Source organism: Heptranchias perlo, chromosome 9, assembly GCF_035084215.1.
Source record: "Heptranchias perlo isolate sHepPer1 chromosome 9, sHepPer1.hap1, whole genome shotgun sequence".
Taxonomy (NCBI): domain Eukaryota; kingdom Metazoa; phylum Chordata; class Chondrichthyes; order Hexanchiformes; family Hexanchidae; genus Heptranchias; species Heptranchias perlo.
The window spans coordinates 43527121-43553578 of record NC_090333.1 but is presented as its reverse complement, the minus strand read 5'-3'; the positions used below and the strand labels follow the sequence as shown (position 1 = coordinate 43553578).

Here is a 26458-nt window from a genome sequence, read left to right as displayed (position 1 = left end):
CAAGATGGAATGAGGATGGAAGGTGATGGATAGAAAACAAAGTACGTAGAATGTGAAGTGAGGAAGGAATGCTGGGAGGAGTTGCTGGTTGTGTACGTCCTAGGATGTGAGAGGAGAATGCTGTCAGTATGTGATGTAAAGACAGCAAAGGAAGTTGTGAATTGTGTTTGGAATGAGAAAGAGAGGTATTGCAGTATGCCCTTCTGATCGTATGCTGAAGGAAGTGATGAAGGTGAGAGAATTGTTTAGAGTGATGGAGGAAGGGGTGAAAGGATTGTTGTCAGGTATTGTTGAGAGAGATGGAGAGATGAAGAGCTGTACTCACCCTTAGTGCTCTTGTGAGATCATTGAACCTCTTCCAACATTAAACCCAGGTCTTGGGCGTGATGCTGCTACCACTGACTCTTTCAGCCACCTCTCCAGGCCTGCTGGATTGTCACCCTGGGGATGCTCTTGTAGGTGCTGGGGAACAGTACCACTGACCTTTCCCTGACCTCCTCCACCAGGATCTCCAGGGAGGCATCAGAAAACCTGGGGGTAGCCCTTCAACTCTTTACTGTCTCCAGAATTATGCCCACACTGTTAGAATGAAATGTGAAAGCAGAGACTGCAACTTCACTTTAAGAGGTGCACTCCTATTTTAAATAGGCCAACGGTGGCCTGCCATAAATTGGGCAGAAAAAATGTGCGGGCTGTCGTTTCCCAAGATGATCGGTTGGGCCGCCGTCAATCATGTTAAAATGAGGCCTGAGATCATCCTGGCTGTATGCAGGTGACATCATGGGGGCTTGCCACTCATCCTGCCCCTCTGCCCATCCAATTCCCGCTCTGAGTTAAAATCAGGACTACTATCTAGGTGCACGCATGAAGAGTGGCCACTTGATTGAGATATTGGAGAATGAACAATATCTTTTGAATCCATACTTCATCAGGAAGGGGACAACAACTGTGAGGAAGGAAGGGAAAGTTGAATTTGGATGTCTTGATTTAGCAGCATAATTTAGGAACTGAGTGATCAATATCAAAATGTGCTGATGAGATCAAATTGGGGAGGTATGGCAATTTAAGACAAGGCCCGAGAAATAGTGCAGGAGGACATAGGCTCACAGGATGGGTAGACAGTTCAATGTAGAAAATGTGGTTATACATTTTGAAAGTAAGAATGGGGAAAGGAAGTACACTTCAAATGTTAATTTTTTTAAAGAGTAGAGGAGCAGAGGAACCTTGGTGTGCAGATACACAGGTCATTAAAGGTGGCAGTACAATTTGATAAGCCTATAAAAAAGGCAAATGGAATCCTCTGTATTGTATCTGGAGGCACAGAATACAAAAACACGGAGAAAATTTTAAAAATGTATAGGACCTTAATTAGGTTACAGTAGAAGTATTGTTTATGATTTTGGGATGCCCCCTTTATGGAAAGGATACAAAAGTAATGGAAAAGTTGCAGGATAGAAAACTTGGATACTACCAAGGTTTATTGGGATGCTAACCAGAGTTATAAAGAGACTTGAGAAGTTAGTACATTTTTCATTGGGATTGAGGGGTGAAGTGATAGTCTTTAAGATTATGAAGAGTTATGATATTAAAAAAAAAAGTAATAAACGTTTCGATCGGCTGACAAGATGGTAATGCGGAGGCACAAATTTAAGATGAACTCAAAAAGAATTAAAGGGAGGTTAGGAAAAAATATTTTTAGAGGGTGTTTAGGATGTGGAATTCTCAGCCACAAACCGTTGTTGAAGCCGAGTCCATAATTACTTTCAAAAGGGAATTTGATGACTGCTTGAAAAAGAATATTGCAAGGTGTGGGGATCAAGCAGGAGACTGAGACTAGACTAGATGGTTTGTTTTCATAAAATCCAGGCTGGGACTGATAAGTTGCAAATAACATTTGTGCCACACAAGTGCCAGGCAATCGCCAAGTCCAACAAGAGAGAGTCTAACCACCTCCCCTTAATATTCAATGGCATTACCATCATTGAGGTCCCCACCATCAACTTCCTGGGGGTCACCGTTGACCAGGAACTCAACTAGACCAGCCACATAAAACTCATAGCTATTAAAGCAGGTCGGAGCCTGGGTATTCGGCGAGTGGCTCAACTCCTGACCCTTCAAAGCCTCTCCACCATCTACAAGTCAGGACTGTAATGAAATATTTTCCATTTGCCTGGAAAAATGCAGCTGGAACAACACTCAAGATGCCCAACACCATTCAGGACAAAGCGATCCGCTTGATCCACGCCCTCCACCACTGACTGCAGTGTGTACTATCCATAGGATGCACTGTAGCAAATCGCCAAAGCTTCTTCGGCAGCAGCCCCCATACCTGCAATCTCCATCACCTAGAAGGACATGGGCAGCAGATGCAATGGAATATCTTCCAAGTCACACATCATCTTGACTTAGATATACATTGTTGTTCCGTCATTGTTGCTTGGTAAAAGCCCTGGAACTCCCTACCTAAAAGAATTGCGGGTATACCTTCATCACATGGGCTGCAGCAGTTCAGGAAGATGCTCCACCAAGTCAACTAGGGATGGGCAATAAATGCCAGTGATGACCACATCCTGAAGAATGATTTTTTAAAAAAAATTCTGGTTTGTGAAACTTTCTACAGTTGCTGTTAATATTGTTCCATGTAACCAACTCATTGGAGGTGTGGTTCTACAGATTGTGACTGGTCCTGCCAAACCCTGGCCCTCCCAAGATGGATCATTCCATTTCTGTACAGCTTTTTAAATAGCAATCTAGCTATAGGCAAGCTTGTCACTGTGGAAAACATCAGTTATAAAGGAAAAATAAGCAGGAGTTTGCTATAGGTCTATTTCCTTAGACACATGACAAAGGCGGAGTATTATTTGCCATGATAAGGACTTACATCACTTAGGACCTTAACTGTCAAGTTTGATGACCACTCAAGGTTTGTAATCATTTGTGTTTCTGCTTCTTCAGGACTGGTGTATTGGCTTTTTTTTAAATAACTACTGGTCTTCTGCAGTTAGGTTTAAGATGATTTTGGCCATTGACCTTTACTGTAAGCTTCCTACCAGCTTAAATAATATTGCAGTATTTACCTTTGGTAAGGTGATTGATATAGCTCTTTATTTTCAACTGAGGGATCTTCATAGAGGTTTTAACAGCTAGTCATTTACGCTTGACGAGTTTTAGCCAAGTGCTCCCCTGTAATGTTAGGCCATCAATACTGTCAACCGAGATATGTATAGTAGACACAAATAGAAGTGTGTGAAGTTGACCTCAGTAAGATTACAGCCTGAGAATTAATTAATGTTTTTCTCAGGAGGAGGGGTGGGGTGGGAGACACAGTAGTATAAATTAGAAAGCTGCCTTTTCATCTTGACCTAAGATCAGATAGAGTTTAAGGAAAAATGTGCTCTACTGAATTATAATACAATATAAATACTTATATTTATATAGTATTTATATATCCATTGAGGATATATAGGTATATATTTTGGCATCTCTCAGTTGCTTATTGTTACTCTGCTTTGATACTTTAGGACTGGAGCAGAAGTTTGTGATGTAACATTGGAAGAATTCTACGCAAAATGTCTGCTTTCAGGCTGTCTCTAGCCTGCAGTTCTGAAGTATAGACCAGGGCAACAAAGGGCAATTCAGATCCAACTGTAAACTGCAGATAGCATTAATCATTGCAGACAATTCAGTGGACTATGCTTTCCCTGGATGCTCCGTGTTACCTAGTACCTGGATTTGGACTCCGATAGCATGGAGTATCCAGGTAATGGTAACTCTAGGACTGCAGCTTTTCAAAAATGATGATTTCTTCGGCACTTCAGAGATTATGGGAAAGTTGCCTGAAATATGTTGAAAAGGAAATGTGCCAAAGTGAAGCCTTCTGACCCCACCATTTTCAGATATAAAAATCAAAAGAATTCCTCTGCAAATGTGTTTACTAAAATAACTTTTGTTCTGAAGTTATTAGATTTAAAATTCCTTCTCAACAAAACATGTGTGCAGTTTATACTTCCTAAACATTCTTTCCTCTTAGTCAAGATGTGCAACATAATGACACCACCGTTGCATTGCAGGGAAAAAGGTTAAACCTCCAACTGGTAGATTTTAAAGTGGTCACTGGACTGCTGCAATTTTGGACATTGAAACAGTAAAAAAGAAGGCTAAGAGATCATCCCTTCTATTTATTGGATTCAGTTTCTGATAAAAAGATGTTTCTGTTGCTTTGCATTATTTTAAATTGTGTTAGTTGTTGGGGCATGGTGTAGTGTCATGGAATGCTAAACTGCAGGTTTGCTTTTATAATTTATCATGTGTAGCATTTCCAATCTCAGAGTGCTGTCATGGAGAAGTGATGCGTGCCAGTCATTAAATCTTCTTTTATACACCTCCTGGAAACTGTGTATGGAGTAGTATTGACAGAGGTTGGGAACAGGTCCGCACTCTCCTTTAAACTGGGAATAATGCATGGCACAAGGAGATTCGAGCAGAGAAGAAAAAGAAAATTCTTCCTTAGTTGTGTTGTTTCCACTTAGGATTGATCAGGTTATTACAGGCCCCGCGGCCCCTTAATGTTTTTCACTCACTTGGTCGCTTACGCATCTGGAATAACATCAGCTGGAAAATACAGAACCTTGCAGAGTGATTACAATATTGAAAAACATAACTTGAAAATAACATCAAATTCTGATACTTTTACAATGTATTTTTTTGAAAATGAGAACTCAAGATTTCTTAGGATATGAATTGTGATGTAGCAGCTTTAAATTTTGGATTTTTAAGTGTGAGCTATTGTACTAACAAATATACACAGCTTTAAAAGCAGATTAATTTATATGTAACACATTTTTTTAAAATAGTGTGATAATTGGTTTTAAATGTTTTGTGCAAGCACAATTAAAATCAAAGAAACAAAATATCTTTATATATACCACATGAAAAGGATATTTGCTCGTTTTTGGAATGACACTATTAACTGTGTTTGTTGTTTGAACTTGCCAGAAACTGCGAAGCATTTGCTGGGAAAAAGCTGGTCATTTCTTTGATCTCCCTGATTTTCTATCTTGGAAAGCCACAGGTGCAACCACAAGGTATTTGTTTACATAAAGTCTGGTATTGCTGCAATAAGGACTGATCATTACTGCAGTGGGAGTCTTCTGGGAGAAGTAAACCATGCCAAAGTGGTTGGGGGGTGTTGCAGATGTAGTTTTGGCATCCTTCCATTCGGACCTTCTGATACTGAGCCAGAAGATGAGATCATCTTGGAGCTTAAGCGGACAAGCTAATCCTGGACAATGTGCCTTAATTTGACAAAGTAAAGACTGTTTGATGAGACAGTCTTCATTAATTCTCTCGTGGGATGAGGGGTGGGGGCAGAGTTTGCAGGTGATATTGTGGATTGGACCCATAATATGAAAGGGAGCTGCTGTTCTCTGGACTGACATTTGTTAACTCCCTCTTTCCACTGCCTGACATGACTCAGTGTGTCTGTACTCTCAGTAAAATAGTGGTTTCATGTGAAATATGAGATGCATATGCTGTTTTCTATTTCAAGAAAATGATCTCAAGGAGTCAATGTGTTTCTGTTAGCTGTTGTACACAGACCCAGGATGAAGCAGTTTAAAGATGGGAAGAAGAGAGCAAACAACGACAGTTGTGACCATAAGTAATGTTACCCTCTGAGAAAACTAAATAGTAACTGGTACAAAAATCTATTGTAGGTTTGAACAAGAGCAAAACAAACTATTTTTAGAAATTCAGTTGCTGTACACAAGTACTATATAGAATATTGTTTGAAAGCATTTTAGAAGCAAGAAACTGATACAAGATAGAGTACCTCATGGGATATCAATAGCAACATGCATGAATTTTCTGTTTCAAAAATGGGAGCGTTTTAACCTTGAATAGGATCTTTTTCTGCTACTAACTCCATTAATAGTTTGGTATGGTTGCTTAAAATGCAACTGTTTTTATGAAAGGTAATAATACCCAAACATAGCGTAAATTATGACCCACTCCAGATCCTTGAGCACAAAATCTAGGCTGACACTCCAGTGCAGTACTGAGGGAGTGCTGGACTGTTGGAGGTGCCGTCTTTTGGATGAGATGTTAAACCGAGGCCCCATCTGCCCTCTCAGGTGGACATATAAGATCCCATGGCACTATTTGAAGAAGAGTAGGGGAGTTCTCCCAGGTGTGCTGGCCAATATTTAACCCTCAACCAACATTACTAAAGCAGATTATCTGGTCATTATCGTATTGCTGTTTGCAAATTGGCTGGCAGTTTCCTACATTACAACAGTGACTGCACTTCAAAAGTACTTCATTGGCTGTAAAGTGCTTTGAAAGGCACTATATAAATCCAAGTTCTTTCTTTCTTAAAGTACTGCTTCAAACAATACATAGCACATAAAATGATGTTAGATATGTACTGATAGTATTGTTGTATGATAGGTACTGTTATTGTTACTTCCTATGAATAAACATTGTAATCAATTGCATAGAACTTGCTGGCGGTGATGTCCATATTGAGACTACTAACAGCCAAAAAGAAAAAAAAGTAGAAAATGCTCACTTACTCCATATTATATACTGTATTACAAAAAAGGTACATGGAGTGATTACAAAACGTTAATCTCTTCTTGCTTTTTCAGATCACAAGTAGAAACTGCTCAAGGTTCACTCTTGTAGTTATGGTGTCATCTGCACTCCTTGAGATTAGTGCTTTATGACCACTCTTGGGTTTCTACTTGTGAAGGTACCATGTCTGTTGTAGCCAGTCCCGGCATTGATTTCTGTGTTATCTAATTGTTGCTTCATTCTCAACGGTAACTGCTCCAGTGATACGTGATTGCTTAATTATTATCTGTGACATTGTGTGCTTGCTGCAGAAGCTGCACTTCTTTTTTGGCAAGAGGGAAAATCCACATATATTCAAAAAAGCTAAAAATTAATCTACAAACAATAAAATGATACAAACAATTCACCTGAAACCTAAGTCTGATCATCCTGTTGCCCATCCATTTCATACAATTAAGAACTGTTCTATATCGCACACTGACTTTTCATTTTATTTAAAAAGTTAACATTGCAAGAAGAGGCTCCCTTTAAATTCTCTAAATATCTATCTAATCATGTGGAATTGCAATGTTAGAAAAACCCTTTTGGCATTCTGGTGTGGAACTATACCAGAGTGACATCACCATCTGATAGTTTGTATTATTTTTGGCTGAATGAAAGTCTCTTCCAGGTTCCAACTACAATGATGCAGGAGGAGTCCTCCAAAAAATGTAAATGTTTACATGTTGTATTGTAGTTAAGTACATGCTATATTGATTTTGTTAAGTAAAAAATAACTAAAGCCTAGAAAATATTGTTCATGTGCTGTTCATGGGTTGACGGTAGGTTACGAAAAGCTTCTGGAAAAATGTACTCCTGCTTGTTTACTCAAGATAAAGCTGTTCGCAGTCTGTGGGGTAAAACATAGCTTTCCTCTCCCACACAGTGCATCAGCTAATGATGAAGGAGCGACACTAATTCTCTAAATCAGCTAGTTTAGTACCTGAAATAGCAGAACGAGGGCCTAGCCACCTGCTTACTGATCAACACCTCCAAAAACAGATTAACTGATCACTGATGTTTGTGGAACCTTGATGTGTGCAAATTGGCTGCTGCGTTTGCCTACAAAACTAAAATAACTACACTTTAAAAGCAATTCTTTGGCTGTGAACTGCTTTGAGACACCCTGAGGTCATGAAAGGTGCTATATAAATGCAAGTTCAGTAGTTCTATTTGCAATCTGCTTCTGTATTTAGTATAGGTATAACGTGCCACAACTGTCTAGATTAGCCTTTTGCCATCTTGGTGGCAATCTTCCAATTTGGTGGCATAGATTATTGCTTTAAAATGAAAGCATCACGAGAGCTTCCAGGGAAGCAGGTGTTGACCTGCATGATTCTTTGCTGGTGGCCATGCACCATGCTACATTGAGATGAAAAATTTTGTTTTAATTCATATATGATACAGCATTGTGCCAAGGGGCTTAAATGGCAATGTGGGTGTAGCTGATGACTCAGAATGTCAGACATTTTGTAGAATTGTATTGTCCTTGCATGTTGCTGCTGTTGGTCAGTGGCAAAAGAGATGAAGCCATTGGCCCTGTGAATAATGCATCTGTGAAATCTTGATACGGGCAGCAAATTGGCTGACATTGCAGATGTCCCCAGTGCTAGCCAGAAAGGAGCCCAATAGATAAAAACTGGCAGTCACGGTTACTTTGGCCATTGGCTGCGCAGTACAAAGGTTACATGTTGTGTGGAGCAAGCAAGTCTTCCTCTTATGCGGCACCTGATCAAATGCCTTTTGAAAATCAGTATACAGAACATCCGGGTTTTTCTTTATCAATACACTCTGGAAAACACTTGGACTCGGGAATGGAAAGTACAATTTCAAAATTTGCGGACGACACCAAATTGGGGGGTATAGTTAACCCTGAGGGAGACTGCAACAAAATACAAGAAGACTTTAATCAATTTGCAGAATGGGCGTGTAATTGGCAAATGAATATAGATAAGTGTCATAGTATAATAGTAGGTACAGCACAGGAGGAGGCCTTTTGGCCCATCGTGCCTGTGCCGGCTCTTTGAAAGAGCTATCCAGTCAGTCCCATTCCCCTGCTCTTTCCCCATGGCCTTGTAATTTTTTTCCCTTCAAGTATTTATCCAATTCCCCTTTGAAAGTTACTATTGGATCTCTCAGGCAGTGCATTCCAGATTGTTACAACTCACCACGTAAAAAAATGTTTTGTCATGTCGCCTCTAGCTCTTTTGCCGATCACCTTAAATCTGTGTCCTCTGGTTACCGACCCTTCTGTCACTAGAAACAGTTTCTCCTTACTTACTGCATCAAAACCGTTAATGATTTTGGACACCTTGATCAAATCTCCCCTTAAACTTCTCTGTTCTAAGGAGAATAACCCCAGCTTCTCCACTCTCTCCACGTAACTGAAGTCCCTCATCTTTGGTACCACTCCAGTAAATGTCTTCTGCACCCTCTCTAAGGCCATGACATTCTTCCTAAAGTGTGGTGCCCAGAATTTATCATAATAGTCTAGTTGAGGCCTAACCAGTGTTTTATAAAAGTTTAGTATAACTTCCTTGCTTTTGTACTCTATGCCTCTATTAATAAAGCCAGGATCCCATATGCTTTTCAACAGCCTTCCCAAATTGTCCTGCTACCTTCAAAGATTTGTGTATGTGCACCCCCATGTGTCTCTGTTCCTGCACCCCCTTTAATATTGAACCATTTAGTTTATATTGCCTCTCATCAATCTTCCTACCAAAATGTATCACTTCATACTTCTCCGCATTAAATTTCATCTGCTATGTGTCTGCCCATTTCACCAGTCTGTCTATGTCCTCCTGAAGTCTGTTACTATCCTCTGCATTGTTTACCACATTTCCAAGTTTCGTGTCATCTCCAAACTTTGAAATTATACCCTCTGTACCCAAGTCCAGGTCATTAATGTATATCAAAAAGAGCAGTGGTCCTAATGCTGACCCCTGGGGAACACCACTGTATACTTCACTGCAGTATGAAAAACAATCGTTCACCACGACTCTCTGCTTTCTGTCCTTTAGCCAATTTTGTATCCAAGCTGCCACTGTCCCTTTAATCCCATGGGCTTTAATTTTGTTAATAAGTTTAATATGTGGTACTTTATCAAATGCCTTTTGAAAGTCCATATACACAACATCAACCGCTCTACCCTCATCAACCTTTTCCGTTACATCATCAAAGAACTCAAACAAGTTAGTCAAACGCTGTTTTCCTTTAACAAATCCATGCTGACTTTCATATGTTCACCCATACTTTTCCAAGTGCCAATTAATTTTGTCCCTGATTATTGTCTCTAAAAGTTTTCCCATCACTGACATTAGGCTGACGGGCCTGTAATTGCTGGGTTTATCCCTCTCCCCTTTCTTGAACAGAGTGTAACATTTGCAATCCTCTAGTCCTCTGGCATCGTCCCTATATCTAAGGAAGACTGGAAGATTGTGGCCAGAGCCTCTGCAATTTCCACCCTTACTTCCCTCAGTAACCTAGGATCCATCCCATATAGACCGGGTGACTTTTCTACTTTGAGTACTGCCGAACTTTCAAATGCCTCCTTTATCTATTTTTATCCTATCCAATATCGCTGCTACCTCCTCCTTTACTGCTACAGTGGCAGCATCCTCTTCTCTAGTGAAGACGGATGCGAAGCATTTATTTAGTGCCTCAGCCATGCCCTCTGCCTCCACAGGAAGATCTTTTCTGTCCCGAATCGGTCCCACCCTTCCTTTGACTACCCTTTTACTATTTATATGTTTATAAAAGACTTTTGGGTGTTCTTTTATGTTAGCCGCTAGTCTATTCTCATACTCTCTCTTTGCCCCTCTTATTCCCTTTTTCAGATCTCCTCTGTACTTTCTGTATTTAGCCTGGTTCCCTACTCTATTATAAACCCTACTTTCATCATAAGCGTTCTTTTTCTGTTTCATTTTAATCTCTATATCTTTAGTCATCCAGGGAGCTCTAGCTTTGGATGCCCTTCCTTTCCCCCTCATAGGAATGTGTCCACTCTGTACCTGAACAAACTCCTCCCTGAAGGCTTCCCATTGTTCAATTACTGTCTTGCCTGCCAATTTTTGATTCCAATCCACCTGGGCAACATCCCTTTTTAATTCACTGAAATTAGCCCTACTCCAGTTAAGTATTTTCACATTTGATTGTTCCTTGTCCTTTGCCATAATTATTCTAAACCTATTGATATTATGATCACTGTTCCCCAAATGCTCCCTCACTGAAACATGCTCCACCTGCCTAACTCCATTCCACAGAAATAGATCCAACACTATTTCCTTCCTTGTTGGGCTGGAAACACACTGTTCCAGAAAGCTCTCTTGTACATATTTCAGGAATTTCTCCCCCTCTTTGCCCTTTACACTGTTACCGTCTCAGTCTATATTGGGATAGTCCCCCATTATCACTACTCTATAGTATCTTTCTGTAATTTTCTTGCAAATTTGCTCCTCTATCTCCTTGATGGCCTATAGTATACACCCTGTAGCATAATAGCTCCTCTATTGTTCCTTAATTCTAACCAAATAGATTATGTCTTTGACCTCTCAACTACATCGTCCCTTTCCAGTGCTATAGTACTGCCAACCCCCCCCCCCCCCCCCCGCAAATTCCTTTCCTTCCCTATCTTTCCTGAATACCTTGTAGTCAGGAATATTAAATACCCAATCCTCCCCCTCTTTCAGCCAGGTCTCTGTTATTGCCACTATACCATAGTCCCATGTGGCGACTTGAGCTGCAGCTCACCAGCCTTATTCACCATGCTACGTGCATTTACGCAGATGCACTCCAAACTCATCTTACTCTGCCTCGCATTTCCCCCTTGTCTGGTCCCTCCTATTTCTGAACTTTTCTTCACTCTAGTGCTATTTGTCCCTCCCTGTCCTCTGTGCAGCTTATTTATCCTCTCTAATGTTTCATCCTGGTGCCCACTCCCCTGCCAAATTAGTTTAAACCCTTCCCCACAGCACTAGTTAACCTCCCCATCAGGTGGTGCATTTTGGTAGGAAGAATAAGGAGGCCACATACGACTTGGATAATAAGAGTCTAAATGGGATAGAAGAGCAGAGGGATCTAGGGGTACAGATACACAAATCACCAAAAGGTAGCAATGCAGGTTAATAAGACCATAAAAAAAGCAAACCAAGCACCGGGGTTCATTTCTAGAGGGATAGAATTGAAAAGCAGAAAAGTTATGTTAAACTTGTACAGAACCTTGGATAGACCACACTTGGAGTACTGTGCACAGTTCTGGTCTCCATATTATAAAAAGGATATAGAGGCATTGGAGAAGGTGCAAAAAGATTTACTGGGATGATACCAGAACTGAGAGAATTTACTTATCAGGAAAGGCTAAGCAGGCTGGGGCTCTTCTCTCCAGAAAAGAGAAGACTGAGAGGTGACCTGCTAGAGGTCTTTAAGATTATGAAAGGGTTTGATAGGGTAGATGTGGAGAAAATGTTTCCACTTGTGGGGTAGTCCAGAAGTAAAGGTCATAAATATAAAATAGTCATTAATAAACCCAATAGGGAATTCAGGAGAAACTTTTTCACCTAAAGAGTGGTAAGAATGTGGAACGTGCTATCACAAGGAGTAGTTGAGGCGACTAGCATAGATGCATTTAAGTGGAAGCTAGATAAACACATGAGGGAGAAGGAATAGAAGAATATGCTGATAGGGTTAGATGAAGCGGGATGGGAGGATGCTCGTGTGGAACATAAATGACGGCATAGACCAGTTGGGCCGAATGGCCTGTTCCTGTGATGTAGACTCATTGGCCCCGATATTTATGGGGAGGCAGAGATGGAATGGGGGTATGTGTCAGTGGCCGGGAAACCCAGAAATGCCAGCAACGCGGAGGTCCTGCTGAATTTAACGGCATGACCTTATTATCATCTTTTAACTCTGTTGCCTGCCCGGCAGCTGGTCATAGAAACATAGAAAATAGGCGCAAAAATAGGCCATTGGGCCCTTTGGGCCTGCGCTGCTATTCAAAATGATAATGGCTGATCGTCTAACTCAGTACCCTGTTCCCGCTTTTTCCCCATATCCCTTGATCCCTTTAGCATTAAGAAATATATCTATCTCCTTCTTGAATACATCTAATGACTTGGCCTCCACTGCCTTCTGTGGTAGAGAATTCCACAGGTTCACCACCCTCTGAGTGAAAAAATTTCTCCACATGGCAGACATCGTATCCTGAGACTGTGACCCCTGGTTCTGGACTCCCCAGCCATCCAGAACATCCTCCTTGCATTTAGTCTGTCTAGTCCTGTTAGAATTTTATATGTTTCGATGAGATCACCTCTCATTCTTCTAAACTCTAGTGAATATAGATCTAGTCAACCCAATCTCTCCTCATACGTCAGTCCTGCCAGCCCAGGAATCATTCTGGTAAACCTTCATTGCACTCCCTCGATGGCAAGGACATTCTTCCTCAGATAAGGAGACCAAAACTGCACACAATACTCCAGATGTGGTCTCACCAAGGCCTTGTTTAACTGCAGTAAGACATCCCAGCTCCTGTACTCAAATCCTCTTGCAATGAAGGCCAACATAACATTCCTAAATGCTTGCTGCACCTGAATGCTTGCATTCAGTGACTGGTGTACAAGGACACCCAGGTCTTGTTGCACCTCCTCTTTTCCCAATCTATCACCTTTCAGATAATCTGCCTTTTTGTTTTTACAACCAAAGTGGATAACCTCACATTTATCCACGTTCTACTGCATCTGCCATGTTCTTGCCCACTCACCCAACTTGTCTAAATCACATTGGAGCCTCTTTGCATCCTCCTCACAGCTCACATTCCACCCCAGCTTTGTGTCGCCTGCAAACTTGGAAATGTTACATTTAGTTCCCTAATCCTAATCATTGATGTATATTGTGAATAGCTGGGGCCCAAGCACTGATCCCTGCGGTACCCCACTTGTCACTGCTTGTCACCCGGAAAAAGACGCGTTTATTTCTACTCTCTGTTTCCTGTCTGTCAACCAATTCTCAATCCATGCCAGTATATTCCCCCCAATCCCATGTGCTTTAATTTTGCACACTAACCTCTTGTGTGGGACCTTATCAAAAGCCTTCTGAAAATCCAAATTCACCACATCCACTGGTTCTCCCCTATCTATTCTACTAGTTACCTCCTCAAAAAACTCCAGTAGATTTGTTAAGCATGATTTCCCTTTCATAAACCCATGCTGACTTTGTCCAATCCCGTTAATTTCCTCCAAGTGTTCTGTTATCACATCTTTTATAATAGACTCCAGCATTTTCCCCACTACTGATGTTAGGCTAACTGGTCTGTAATTCCCTGTTTTTTCTCTCCCTCCTTTTTTAAATAGTGGGGTTACATTTGCCACCCTCCAATCTGTAGGAACTGTTCCAAAGTCTATAGAATTTTGGAAGATGATGATCAATACATCCATTATTTCCAGGGCCACTTCTTTTAGTACTCTGGGATGTAGATTATCAGGCCCTGGGGATTTGTCAGCCTTTAGCCCCATTAATTTCTCTAGCACTTTTTTTTACTAATACTGGTTTCCTTCAGTTCCTCCCTCTCACTAGACCCTTGGTTCCCTAACATTTCTGGGAGGTTATTTGTGTTCTCCTTTGTGAAGTATGTGTTTAATTGTTGTGCCATTTCTTTGTTTCCCATTATAATTTCCCCCATTTCTGACTGTAAGGGACCTACATTTGTCTTCACTAATCTTTTTCTCTTAAAATATTTAAAGCTATTACAGTCAGTTTTTATGTTCCCTGCTACTTTACTCTCATACTCTATTTTTCCCCTCTTAATCAATCTCTTTGTCCACCTTTGCTGAATTCTGAACTGCTCCCAACCCTCAGGCTTGCCGCTTTTTCTGGCAATTTTATATGTCTCCTCTTTGGATCTAATACTATCCTTAATTTATTTTATAAGCCACAGTTGAGCCATCTTTCCTGTTTTATTTTTGCGCCCGACAGGAATGAATAATTGTTGTAATTCCTGCACACGTTCTTTAAATATTAGCCATTGCCTATCCACCTTCATCCCTTTTAGTAAAGTTCCCCAATCTATCGTAGCCAACTCGCACCTCATACTTTCGTAATTTCCTTTTATTTAGATTCAGGACCCTAGTTTCGGATTCAACTACTTCACTCTCCATCTTAATGAGGAATTCTATCATGTTATGGTCGCTCTTCCCTAAGGGACCCCGCACAACAAGATTGTTAATTAATCCTTTCTCATTGCACAATACCCAGTCTAGGATCGCCTGTTCTCTCGTTGGTTGCTCAACGTATTGGTTTAGAAATCCATCACGTACACACTCCAGGAATTCCTCCCCCACAGTATTATTGCTAATTTGGTTGAACCAATCTATATGTAGATTAAAGTCACCCATGATTATAGTTGTACCCTTCTGGCATGTGTCTCTAATTTCCTGTTTAATGCCCTCCCCTACATCTCCACTACAGTTTGGGGGCCAATAGACAACCCGCACCAACGTTTTCTGCCCCTTGGTGTTTCATAGCTCCACCCATACAGATTCTACATTGTGATTTTCCGAGCCAATATCCTTCCTCACTATTGCATTGATTTCCTCCTTTACTAACAACACTACCCCACTTCTTTACCTTTTTGCCTGTCCTTCCTAAATATTGAATACCCCTGGATGTTCAGTTCCCATCCTTGGTCACCCTGTAGCCATGTCTCTGTAATCACAAATATATCATAACCGTTATTATCTATCTGCGTTGTTAATTCATCTAGCTTATTGCGAATACTCCACGCATTAAGACACAATGCCTTTAGCCTTGTCTTTTTAAGATTGCTAGTCATCTTAGTTTTATTTTGCACTATGGCCCTATTTGTTTTTCGCCCTTGTTTTCTCTACCTTCCACTATTGCTTCTTCCCTTTCTGTCTTTTGTTTCTATCCTTGTTTCCCCCTCCTCTGACTCCCTGCTCAGGTTCCCATCCCCCTGCCATTCTAGTTTAAACCTTCCCCAACAGCACTAGCAAAGACCCCCATGAGGACATCGGTCCCGGTTCTGCTCGGGTGTAACCCGTCCCGCTTGTACAGGTCCCACCTTCCCCAGAACCGGTCCCAATGTCCTAGGAATCTAAATCCCTCCCTCCTACGCCATCCCTGCAGCCACGCATTCATCTGGTCTATTCTCCTGTTCCTATACTCACTAGCACGTGGCACTGGTTGTAATCCTGAGATCACTACCTTTGAGGTCCTGCTTTTTAATTTATCTCCTAACTCCTTAAATTCACCTTGCAGGACCTCCTCCCTTTTTTTTAAACTTAAGTCGTTGGTACCGATATGGACCATGACTACTGGCTGTTCACCCTCCCCCTCCAGAATGCCCTGCAGCTGCTCCGTGACATCCTTGACCCTAGCACCAGGGAGGCAACATACCATCCTGGAATCACGTTTGCGGCTGCAGAAACGCCTACCTGGTCCCCTTATAATTGAATCCCCTATCACTGTAGCCCTGCCACTCTTATTCCTCCCCTCCTGTGCAGCAGAGCCACCCGTAATGCCACAAACTTGGCTTTTGCTGCTTTCCCCTGATAAGCCATCTCCCCCAACAGTATCCAAAGCGGTATATCTGTTTGAGAGGGAGATGGCCCCAGGGGACTCCTGCTTTACCTGCCTCGTCCTTTTACTCTGCTTGGCGGTGACCCATTTCCTTTCTGCCTGTGTAATCTTTACCTGCGGTGTGACCACTTCACTGAATGTGCTAGCCACGATAATCTGAGCATCGCGGATGCTCCACAGTGAATCCACCTGCAGCTCCAGCTCCGAAATACGGTTAGCCAGTAGCTACAGCTGGACACACTTCCTGCACACATGATCGCCAGGGACACTGGTAGTGTCCATGACTTCCCACATAGTGCAGGAGGAGTATATCACGGGTGCGAGCTTTGCTGGCATGACTTGCCTTAGATTTACACTGCGTTCACCTCTCAGACTCTCTTCCCGTCTCGTGACTCTCCTTCTACACTGCGCTCACCTCTCAGAACTCTCCTTTTACACTGCACTTACCTCTCGGACTCTCGTCCCGCTCTCGGACTCTCCTTTTACACTGCGCTCACCTCTCGGACTCTCCTCCCGTTCTCAGACTCCCCTTTTACACTGCGCTCACCTCTTGCACTCTCCTCCTGCTCTAGGACTCTCCTTTTACACTGCGCTCATCTCTCAGACTCTCGGACTCTCCTCTCGCTCTCGGACTCTCCTCTCGCTCTCGGACTCTCCTTTTACACTTTACAGATGAAGAGGCTGGCCATGTTGCCAGGCGGGAAAGCCTGCTGTAGAAGGCAGCAGCCTGTGAGCGCTCGGGACTGTCCCCGACAGTTAAGAAGATCAGGAGTTGTTTGGGGGGGGAGAGGAAGGGTGTGGAGCGGTTTGCTCCGAGCGCGGCAGTGAGAAGGGAGGGAGGGAGGCCTCACGGGAGGGAGAGATCACGGGGGTGTTCAGCAAATCGCGGGGAGGAAGAGATTGCGGCAAAGGTTTGCATGAGGGGACGGGGGGTGGGGGAAGCACTCCTGCTCCTCCCTGCCCACAAGCAGTGCTTAAAAAGCACTTACCTGCTGGATCTGCCATCTCCCGCCTCCCATCAGCTGCCGGGTTTCCCGAGCCCTGGGAAACCTGGCCCGCAGCCCGTTAAATTGAGATGGCTCCCAAAATCTGAGGAACGCAGCCTCATTTAAATATTAAAATAACTGACCCGCCTCTCCAGAGCGGGTTACTCGGCCGCACCCAAGCCGTTGCGGTTAAACTGGAAGTAGGCGTGTTCACAGCGGGTTGGTGTCAGGTTTCACATATTTAACAATTTAATTCCCCCTGACCTTTTCTCGTCTGTCGTGGTGGCGGGGTGCTGGGGGGTGGGGAGGTTAAAATTATTTAATTCTATGCAACTCCTTTCTTTCCTCAAAGTTTACTAAATTTGTCAGACATGGGTAGATAGCAGATACTGGGGATTTTACCCTATCCTCTGGGCTGGAGTGAAAATGGTGAAAGGGTGTTGTGCTAACCTTTATACCATCTAGGTTTTGATCTTTCGAAAATTTCCATCACCAGCTGGATTTCCCAGTTAAAAACAAGGGTTCTTTCTTTTCTTCTGATTTCCATTCCACTGAGCTCGCCATCTCAGCTACACTGAGATGGCGAGCTCAGTGGAATGCTAAGTGCTGCCCAGAAGATTCCCCACAGGAGGGCGGTAAAAGATGGACTAAGCAGTTATCACTAGGCTGCTACAGGTGAAGAACTCAGAAGCGTCTGGGAGCAAGGCAGCTATTTTTTCATCGAGACGAGATATTCCCGGTGAGTGAAGACCGGAGCTCCGGCTCTGCATTCTGGGATGACATCCAGCGGGATACTCACGTTTGGTGGGTGATCTCTCCCTCACCACCCCCTCCTCCTCTCCCCTCATCCTATGGGTTGTGGGAGCCCATAAAACCCTCCCACCATTTAGGACTAACTACTCTATCGGCTTTATAAAGATGGCTACGGCCATGGAAGGAGTATTCACATTGCGACTTGCCAAGACTGTTAATCAGCCTGCAAATCCTTCCACTACTTCACATTATTCTCCAAGGAAAGGATGTGAAGATATGAAAACAACATTATAACTATCAGGAAAGATTCAGCAGGCTGGGGCTCTTTTGTCTAGAAAAGAGAAGACTGAGAGGTGATGTAATAGAAGTCTTCAAAATTATGAAGGGGTTTGATAGGGTGGACGTGGAGAAAATGTTTCCACTATGGGGGAGACCAAAACAAGGGGCCACAAATATAAGACAGTCGCTAATAAATAAAATAAGGAATTTGGGAGAAACTTCTTTACCCGTAGAGTGTTTAGAATGTGGAACTTGCTACCGCAAGGAATAGTTGAGGTGAATAGCATTGAAGGGGAAGCTAGATAAGTACGTAAGGGAGAAAGGAATAAAAGATATGCTGGTTGAATAAGATGAAGAGGGGTGAGAGGAAACTTGTGTGGAGCATAAACACCGGTATAGACTAGTTGGGCCAAATGCCTGTTTCTGTGCTGTAAATTATATGTAAGGTGATAATATACAAGAAGCTGGGAAGACTCAGAGTTTCATTTTCACATTTAACTGAAAAAAACATGACCATTAGTAGTTACTCCACATTCACATAGAACCATAGAAAAGGTACCGCACAGAAGGGGGCCATTCGGCCCATCGTGTCCGTTCCGGCTCGAAGAATAACCAGGTGCCCATTCTAATCCCACCTTCCAGCACCCGGTCCGTAGCCCTGCAGCTTACAGCACTTTAGGTGCAGGTCCAGGTACTTTTTAAAAGAGTTGAGGGTCCTTGTCTCTACCACCAATTCGGGCAGCGAATTCCATACACCCACCACCCTCTGGGTAAAAAAGTTTTTCCTCATGTCCCCTCTAATCCTTCCGCCAATCAGCTTAAATCTATGTCCTCTAGTTCTTGAACTCTCCGCTAAGGGAAACAGGTACTTCCTGTCTATTCTATCTGGGCCCCTCATAATTTTGTACACCTCAATCAAGACTCCCCTCAGCCTCCTCTGCTCCAAGGAAAACAACCCCAGCCTATCCAATCTCTCCGTGTAGCTGCAATTTTCAAGCCCTGGCAACATTCTTGTAAACCTTCTCTGCACTCTCTCCAGAGCAATCACGTCCTTCCTGTAATGTGGTAATCAGAATTGCATACAATACTCCAACTGTGGCCTTACCAGCGTTTTATACAGTTCCATCATTACATCCTTGCTTTTGTATTCTATACCTCGGCTAATAACGGAGAGCGTTGCATATGCCCTCTTCACAACCTTATCTATCTGTACTGCCACCTTCAGGGACCTGTGCATGTGCACTCCAAGGTCTCTCACTTCCGCTACCCCTCTCAATATAGTCCCGTTTACTTGCGTATTCCCTTTTACTGTTTGTCCTCCCTAGGTGCATTACCTCACGCTTCTCCGGGTTGAACTCCATTTGCCACTTTTCCGCCCACTCCACCAACCCATTGATATCTTCTCAGAGTCTACAGCTATCATTTTCACTATCAACTACATGGCCAATTTTTGTGTCGTCTGTAAATTTGCCACTCATGCCCCCTACATTCAAGTCCAAATCATTAATATATACCTCAAACTACAAAGGACCCAACACTGAGCCCTGTGGCACACCACTGGAAACGGATTTCCATTCGCAAAGACATCCATCGACTTTTACCCTTTGTTTCCTGTTACTCAGCCAATTTTGGATCCAATTCGCTACATTTGCCTGTATCCCAAGGTACTTTTACCTTTTTGACCAGTCTGCCATGTGGGACTTTGTCAAATGCCTTACTAAAATTCATGATGACAACATCCACTGCACTACCCTCATCGATCCTCCTTGTCAATCAGATTTGTAAGGCATGACCTTCCCTGAACAAATCCATGCTGACTATCCCTGATTAAACCATGCCTTTCCAAGTGACAGTTTATCCTATCTCTCGGTATTGATTCTAATAGTTTGCCCACCACCGAGGTAAGACTGACCGGCCTATAATTGTTCGGCCTTTCCCTCGTACCCTTTTTAAACAATGGTACTACGTTTGCAGTCTCCCAGTCCTCCGGTACCTCCCTTGTATCTAGTGAGGATTGGAAAATGATCCTCAGAGCATCCGCTATTTCCTCCCTGGCTTCCTTCAATAGTCTAGGAAACAATCCATCCGGCCCTGGTGACTTATCAACTTTCAAGGATTCCAGTCCCTCTAGTACTTCCTCTCTCGTTATGTTTACCTTATCCAATATTTCACACCTCTCCTCTTTAACTACTACGTCCAGATCATCCCTTTCCTTTGTGAATACAGAGACAAGATATTCATTTAAAACCCACATCCTCTGCTTCTACACACAAGTTACCCTTATCATCCCTGATAGGTCCCACCTTTTCCTTAGCTATCCTCTTGTTCTTAATGTACTGATAAAACATCTTCGGGTTTTCTTTAATCTTACTAGCTAATATTTTTTCATGCCCTCTTTTTGCTTTCCTTATTTCATTTTTTACGTCATCCCTGTACTTTCTATACTCCTCTAGGCTTTCTGCAGTACTTCGTTTTCTGTGACAGTCATAAGCTTTCTTTTTCTGCTTTATCTTGCCCCGTATACTTCTAGACAACCAGGGGGCTCTAAATTTGGCAGTGCCACCCTTTTTCTTTGAGGGGACGTGTCTGCATTGTACCCGTAGAATTTCACTTTTTAGTGCCTCCCACTGGCTTGCCACTGATTAATATTTCCGATTAATATCTAAGAGTGAAATTGAGAATAATGGTGTGTTCTCACTAAGGCCCATATTTTCCTCTGTTAGTAATTTTGGCAAAAAGAAAGACATTCAAAAGCAGGAAAGCAAGACAGAAAGCAGCAACAGACTTTTTATCTGTTTTATACTGCTGCTCTAAGTCTGGTTTCCATCCTAAAAATCTGTTCATGGAAATGAGTGAAAACAGAAACCTTTTCACAGGCTGAAGCCTACTAAGCCTTTGTTAAAAGGCAAGTCATAAACAAACTTGTGCAGAATTATGCTTGAGGGACACAAACAAAACTTGAGTTCTGAATTGCTGCATAGAACTGATGTTAGCTTAATTAAAGGGAAGATTTCTTCGTATCACCACAGGTTTCCAACAGTGGTAAAATGTTAAATCAATCAGTTTGTGCAGTATAACAATTTTGTAAAACACTTGAAAAGACAAAAAGGCAATGTTCTGCACATGTAATGGTGGTGGGAAGCCTCGTCCAACGCAAATTGGAAAAATCACAGGGTGGCTGTCTATGATTTTCCGATATGCTTTGTTGGGAGATGTGGTCTCTACTGTCAACCCATACTTTGGAAATTACGTTGAATCCTTTAATCCTCTTAACATATTTGGTTGTTCCACACGTAGCATGGTGTGTGCGTGTGTATATATATATAGGTTACAGACCACAAAATCAAAATCACTATTGGCATTTCTTCTGTCCTCTAGTTTCATATTGGTTGTTTAGTACTGCACTTTTTGTAGTCAGGTTATTACCAAAAGAAAATGTAGCAGTTTATGTAGTGCAGCAAATTTTAAAAGAAAATTATCCAATCAGATATGTCAGAGGTGCATGTATGAGATCATTCTTTGCTGGGTTCGCACACCCCGTCTTTTGTAGTGAAATTGCTGGAGGCTGTCACAGATGACAAGTGAGAGCCTCATTAAGATTTCAAAAATTGTTTAAATTCAGTCGGTCCATGAATTCCCAAGGTTTGCCTGTGAAGTACGTCACAAAAGGCCACAAAAAATGGTCACAGTGGAAAGCTCAACCTGGTGTTTGAGTTTCCTTTTCTTAAAACTGTTGCTTCAGTTCAGGATCGCATCTCAGATAATTTCATTTTTTACTTTTTGGCTTCCTTTTTTTAGCATTTTGTTTGGTATATTTGTTTTTTTCACTTTGCATTTCAGGCAGCATAAAACTCATTTCATGCACTCTGAGGTGTTACATGGAAATTTCTCTGGGAATCCCCCTTAGGTTCAGGGAGTTTGAGTATGAGGAGGAATTGCAGAGGAATTATCCAACTATGCAGGTCTGTAGACCCTGCTGCAGCTACTTGGACATGTTGGAGAAGATGTACTTTCTCCACCAACACTCACCAGGGAGAGCGTTCTCTAGGTCAGGGCTGTCTCCTTCAATTATGTGTCATCTGGTAAAAGCAGAAAAGTAATTTAGAGATGCCAGAAATTAGGTTACATGCACAGTGACAGATGTGCTCAACATGCAGGCCAATCTGGGTGTCAGTAAGTGACTGTGCACCATGCAGCTAGGTTGTGTTACAGTGACATGAGGTGTGAGTGTGATTGTGGCAAGGCTTTCAATTGTAAATTGTATCTTGAATGTGTCTGCTTCATGAGATGCAGTGAAAACCCTGTAAGTTTGTGTGAGAGCCTGGCATGGGTGAGCAATAAATATGGTTGACAGACAACAGTTCAAGGCTGTGTACCCAATACATGCTACTGTTGGCTAGTCTTACCTCATCAGTTTCCTTAAAGGATGCTGTTTTCTTCAGCATCTATTCCCACATAATAGACACAACATTGAGTCTGGTCACCACCACTTGCAGGCACTGTCATTCTCTGGGGATGGTGCCCAGAAGTGCCAAAATAGGGCAATCCTCCTTGCATTAATCTCAACCAGCAAATCCTCAACTTTGCTAGCCATGGAACAGGGCGTCAGGCACTACACTGCCCTCCTCTGTTGCTTGCCTGCAGACTTTGTCTGCATGCCTGCATGTTGGGTTTCCTTTCACTTTATTTTTGCCTGATATTTCTTTTGCCCCTCATCCTTTTGGTCTTGGCAAAACCTGTCAAAGGTACTAAGAATTTTTGCCCACATATATGGCCATTTATCTTTAAGTGGCCACATCCCTTTAAATTTCAGTTGAACCGTGATTTTGTGGTCCACCCTCCCTCCCCCGATAAGGCCAAAGCTGCATGGGCAACTAATGGTAATTATGCAAATGAGCTGATCCTGTTATAATTGAGGACAGCCATAGGCTAGGCATTCAAGCCTAAACATAGTCTGAAAAATCAGACCTCTAACTCCATAGCTCATGTACTAAAGAAACATACTAGAGAGCAATGTTTGAACTATGCTTCAAATGTTACTGGCAACTACTACTTCAATAGCCTAGTGTCTCCCACATGTATTCAACCTCAGCTGCAGTGATTAACGATAAAGAATTTGATCATTTTAACAAAGGACTTGTGCTTTATCGTACCCAAGCAGTTCTCTTGCAAAAAAGATGGATTTTTTAACTTCTCCACCAACATCAATAGATGTTAATATATTCTAGTCCTCTGACAAAGAGTAAATATTTTTAGTGAGTTTTAAAAATCTGTGCAAAATATGGGCATGGTGCAAATATTCTCCAATCCATGAAGAACCTCCCCACCCACATAAAAATAAAGTTAAAGGGGAAGTGAGGGAAAGTCTAAAGAGAGTATATTTTGTTCAAAGTACTCTCTTATTTCACATAAATTTTGCACCATGGCTGTACTAGAAAAATATCACTTAAATTAAAAAAAAACAACTCGTCAGTCTCAGAGGACTAAAATGAACAAAAGTCTAGTGATACTGATACAGAAGGTATAAAATGATTTTTCTGGGGGAGGTTGTTTTGAGTGTAAAAAAGCATACATCCTTTGTTAACATTCCTATTTTTTTAAACAATCACTGCAAATCAGGTTGAAACCATGTGGAACACATTGGATTAGTTAAGCAGTTCGTTGCTGGTAACATTTGACGTACCGTCTCAACACTGCTCTCCAGTAAATGTATGAGCTATGCAATTATAAATCAAGAATCTCATGCACTAGATAAACTGCTATTTTTTTTGTATTAAAGTTTTGCAAATCACTAATGCGATCCTGTAGAAAGAAAAGAACTTCCATTCATGTAGCAACTTTCACATCCTCATGTGACAGCGTTTAACAGCCAAGGAAGTGTAGTCATTGTTATATAGACAATGTGGCAGCCAATTTGCACACAGCAAAATTTTACAAACAGCACTAAGATGAATGACCATTTAATCTGTTTATGCTAGTGTTGGTTGAGGGATTGGTTTGTGGCCAGAACACTGAGAGAACTCCCTTGCTCTTCTACGAATAGTGCCACGGGATCTTTTACATCCAACTGAATCGGGCCTTGGTATAATGGGTTGGATTTTCCCCCAGAGTGGAATCTGGACGGCTGCGAGCAGAACCTGCCAGTGGCTGCCTGGAGGTCCAGTCCATTTTGAGATTTTGCATTTGGCCGATGGGCTACGGCCAAAAACCAAGTACCCTGCCAGCTCCGGGCTGTCATAATATCAGGCGGTCCAGCTGGCCTTCAGGCCAGAGGAAGTTAGGTTCCTGAGGGGGCCTTGATCTGCAGAGAGTGGGGGAGCCGGAGTGCCAGCGGCCCAGGCTGAGTTTGTGGAACCTGGAGGAGCACTCCTACTCCTCCCAGCCCCAAAAAATGAAGAGGAACTCACTTTCGAGATCCTCATCGGTGGACCGCCACTTCATGCATGGTGCACTGTCCACTCATCTCGGTCCAAAAATTGTAGTCAGGGTCCTATGTATGTCATAGGACCCCGATTGTCATTTTAAATGGGCCTACTGCCGCTTCGGCAGCCCAATGCTAGGCCTGGGGATAAATTGCCGTAGCCACAATGCTGGTGGCAGTATGTCATTACCCACCATTTTTGAGATGCTACTGCCCTGTTTCTGCCAAGCATGAGGCCTGAAAATTCACCCCAATGTTTCCTCAGAAGGACAGCACCATTGATAATACAGGACTCCCACAGTGCTGCTGAAGTATCAGACCTAGATTATGTGCTCAAGTCCTGCAGCGGTACTTGTGCCCATGATATTCTGATTCAGATATGAGAATGCTGATACTTAACCAAGGAAAATGCCAATAGTGATTTTGTCTCTGTGGTCTATAACCTGTGTATCTACTGTTGTGTGCATAACCGGAGCAGTTACATATCTAGAGGACAAATGCAGATTGTTATATGGTACACTTTGTTGATTTAACCTTTATTACTCATATCTTTAAAATGAATGAATAAAAAAAAAAGCTTCCAGCTGGCCCCCCTTAGAGAAATGTAGAAGAGGCAAATTGGCGAAAGGAGCAGCCAGCCAGCAATGTTGCCAAGGTGGTGCCAATAGTGGCAGGGCGATCTCATGACCCAGTAGAAACAACAGCCATCCATCCATTCTTTTTGCTCCTTCAAATAGTTGTGGCACTGTGGACTGTTGCAAGATGAAATCATCATGGCTGCTGCCAGGATATCTTGCAGTCATCTGCGTTATTCTGTTCTAGAGGCCCATGACCACCCTGGACATTGAAAGAACAGTATTCTTTTAATCCATAAATGCCACAGACTGATATTCTTTTCAATCCATAAATGCCACAGATTGGTATTCTTTTAATCCATAAATGCCACAGACTGATATTCTTTTCAGTCCGTATATGCCACAGATTGGTATTCTTTTCAGTCCGTATATGCCACAGATTGGTATTCTTTTCAGTCCGTATATGCCACAGATTGGTATTCTTTTCAGTCCGTATATGCCACAGATTGGTATTCTATGCGATTCATATATATGCCATTAATCTTCTGTCATACCAGGGCATGCATGGTGTTTTATTCACGCAGTGGCGAAATGAGTAGGGAATCTGAAATTTGAGTCTGAAGGAGATTATCAGCACTGGTGAGAAACCTGCTTGCAAGGTGCAAAACTTGGCTCACAACCGTCCTGTGAAAAACATTGCACTCTTTTTAACATTTCCAGCGTTCTAGAGGCCATAATTACAGTCACTGTATACGCAGCTTTATCTTGCATCAGACACAAGCTATACTTGACTACAGCCTACTTGTTGCTTAAGGAAATGATCATTTGCAGCGCTTGATGTGCACCATATTAATCTCACCTCCACCCCCCCCCCCCCAAAACACACACAATAGAATCAGTAAATTACATTAGTGGAACTTCATAAACACAGTTGTATATAATATAATTTCCAAATCTAAAAATACTTGCAGTAGTGGGGTAACTCATAAAAGTTGGCAGCATTTTAGACCACGAAAAATGTTCAGATTTACAGTATTTAATAAAGATTACAGATGTTTTAAAGTGTTATGCAGAACAGATGCTACATTACTTTGTCTTATTGAAATCTGTACCAAATTAAATTTCACTGCACCCCTTAGTCACTCCTTCCCTCCCATCTCCATCCTCAATCTTTGTTTGTTATAACAAACTCCCAGAAGATGGTCACAGATTAATAGCAAAGAAAATACCAATTTTTCTGT

At 42.2% G+C, this 26458-nt stretch overlaps 1 protein-coding gene across 1 annotated transcript in view; it reads left to right on the top strand.

Annotated features, from left to right (window-relative positions):
- Window positions 1–26458, top strand: part of fggy (FGGY carbohydrate kinase domain containing) — a 274702-nt gene that overhangs the window by 51699 nt on the left and 196545 nt on the right. The window contains exon 5 of the mRNA XM_067990291.1: window positions 4996–5084. Coding sequence (XP_067846392.1) covers window positions 4996–5084 — 89 coding nt within the window. The remainder of the gene's footprint in view (window positions 1–4995; window positions 5085–26458) is intronic.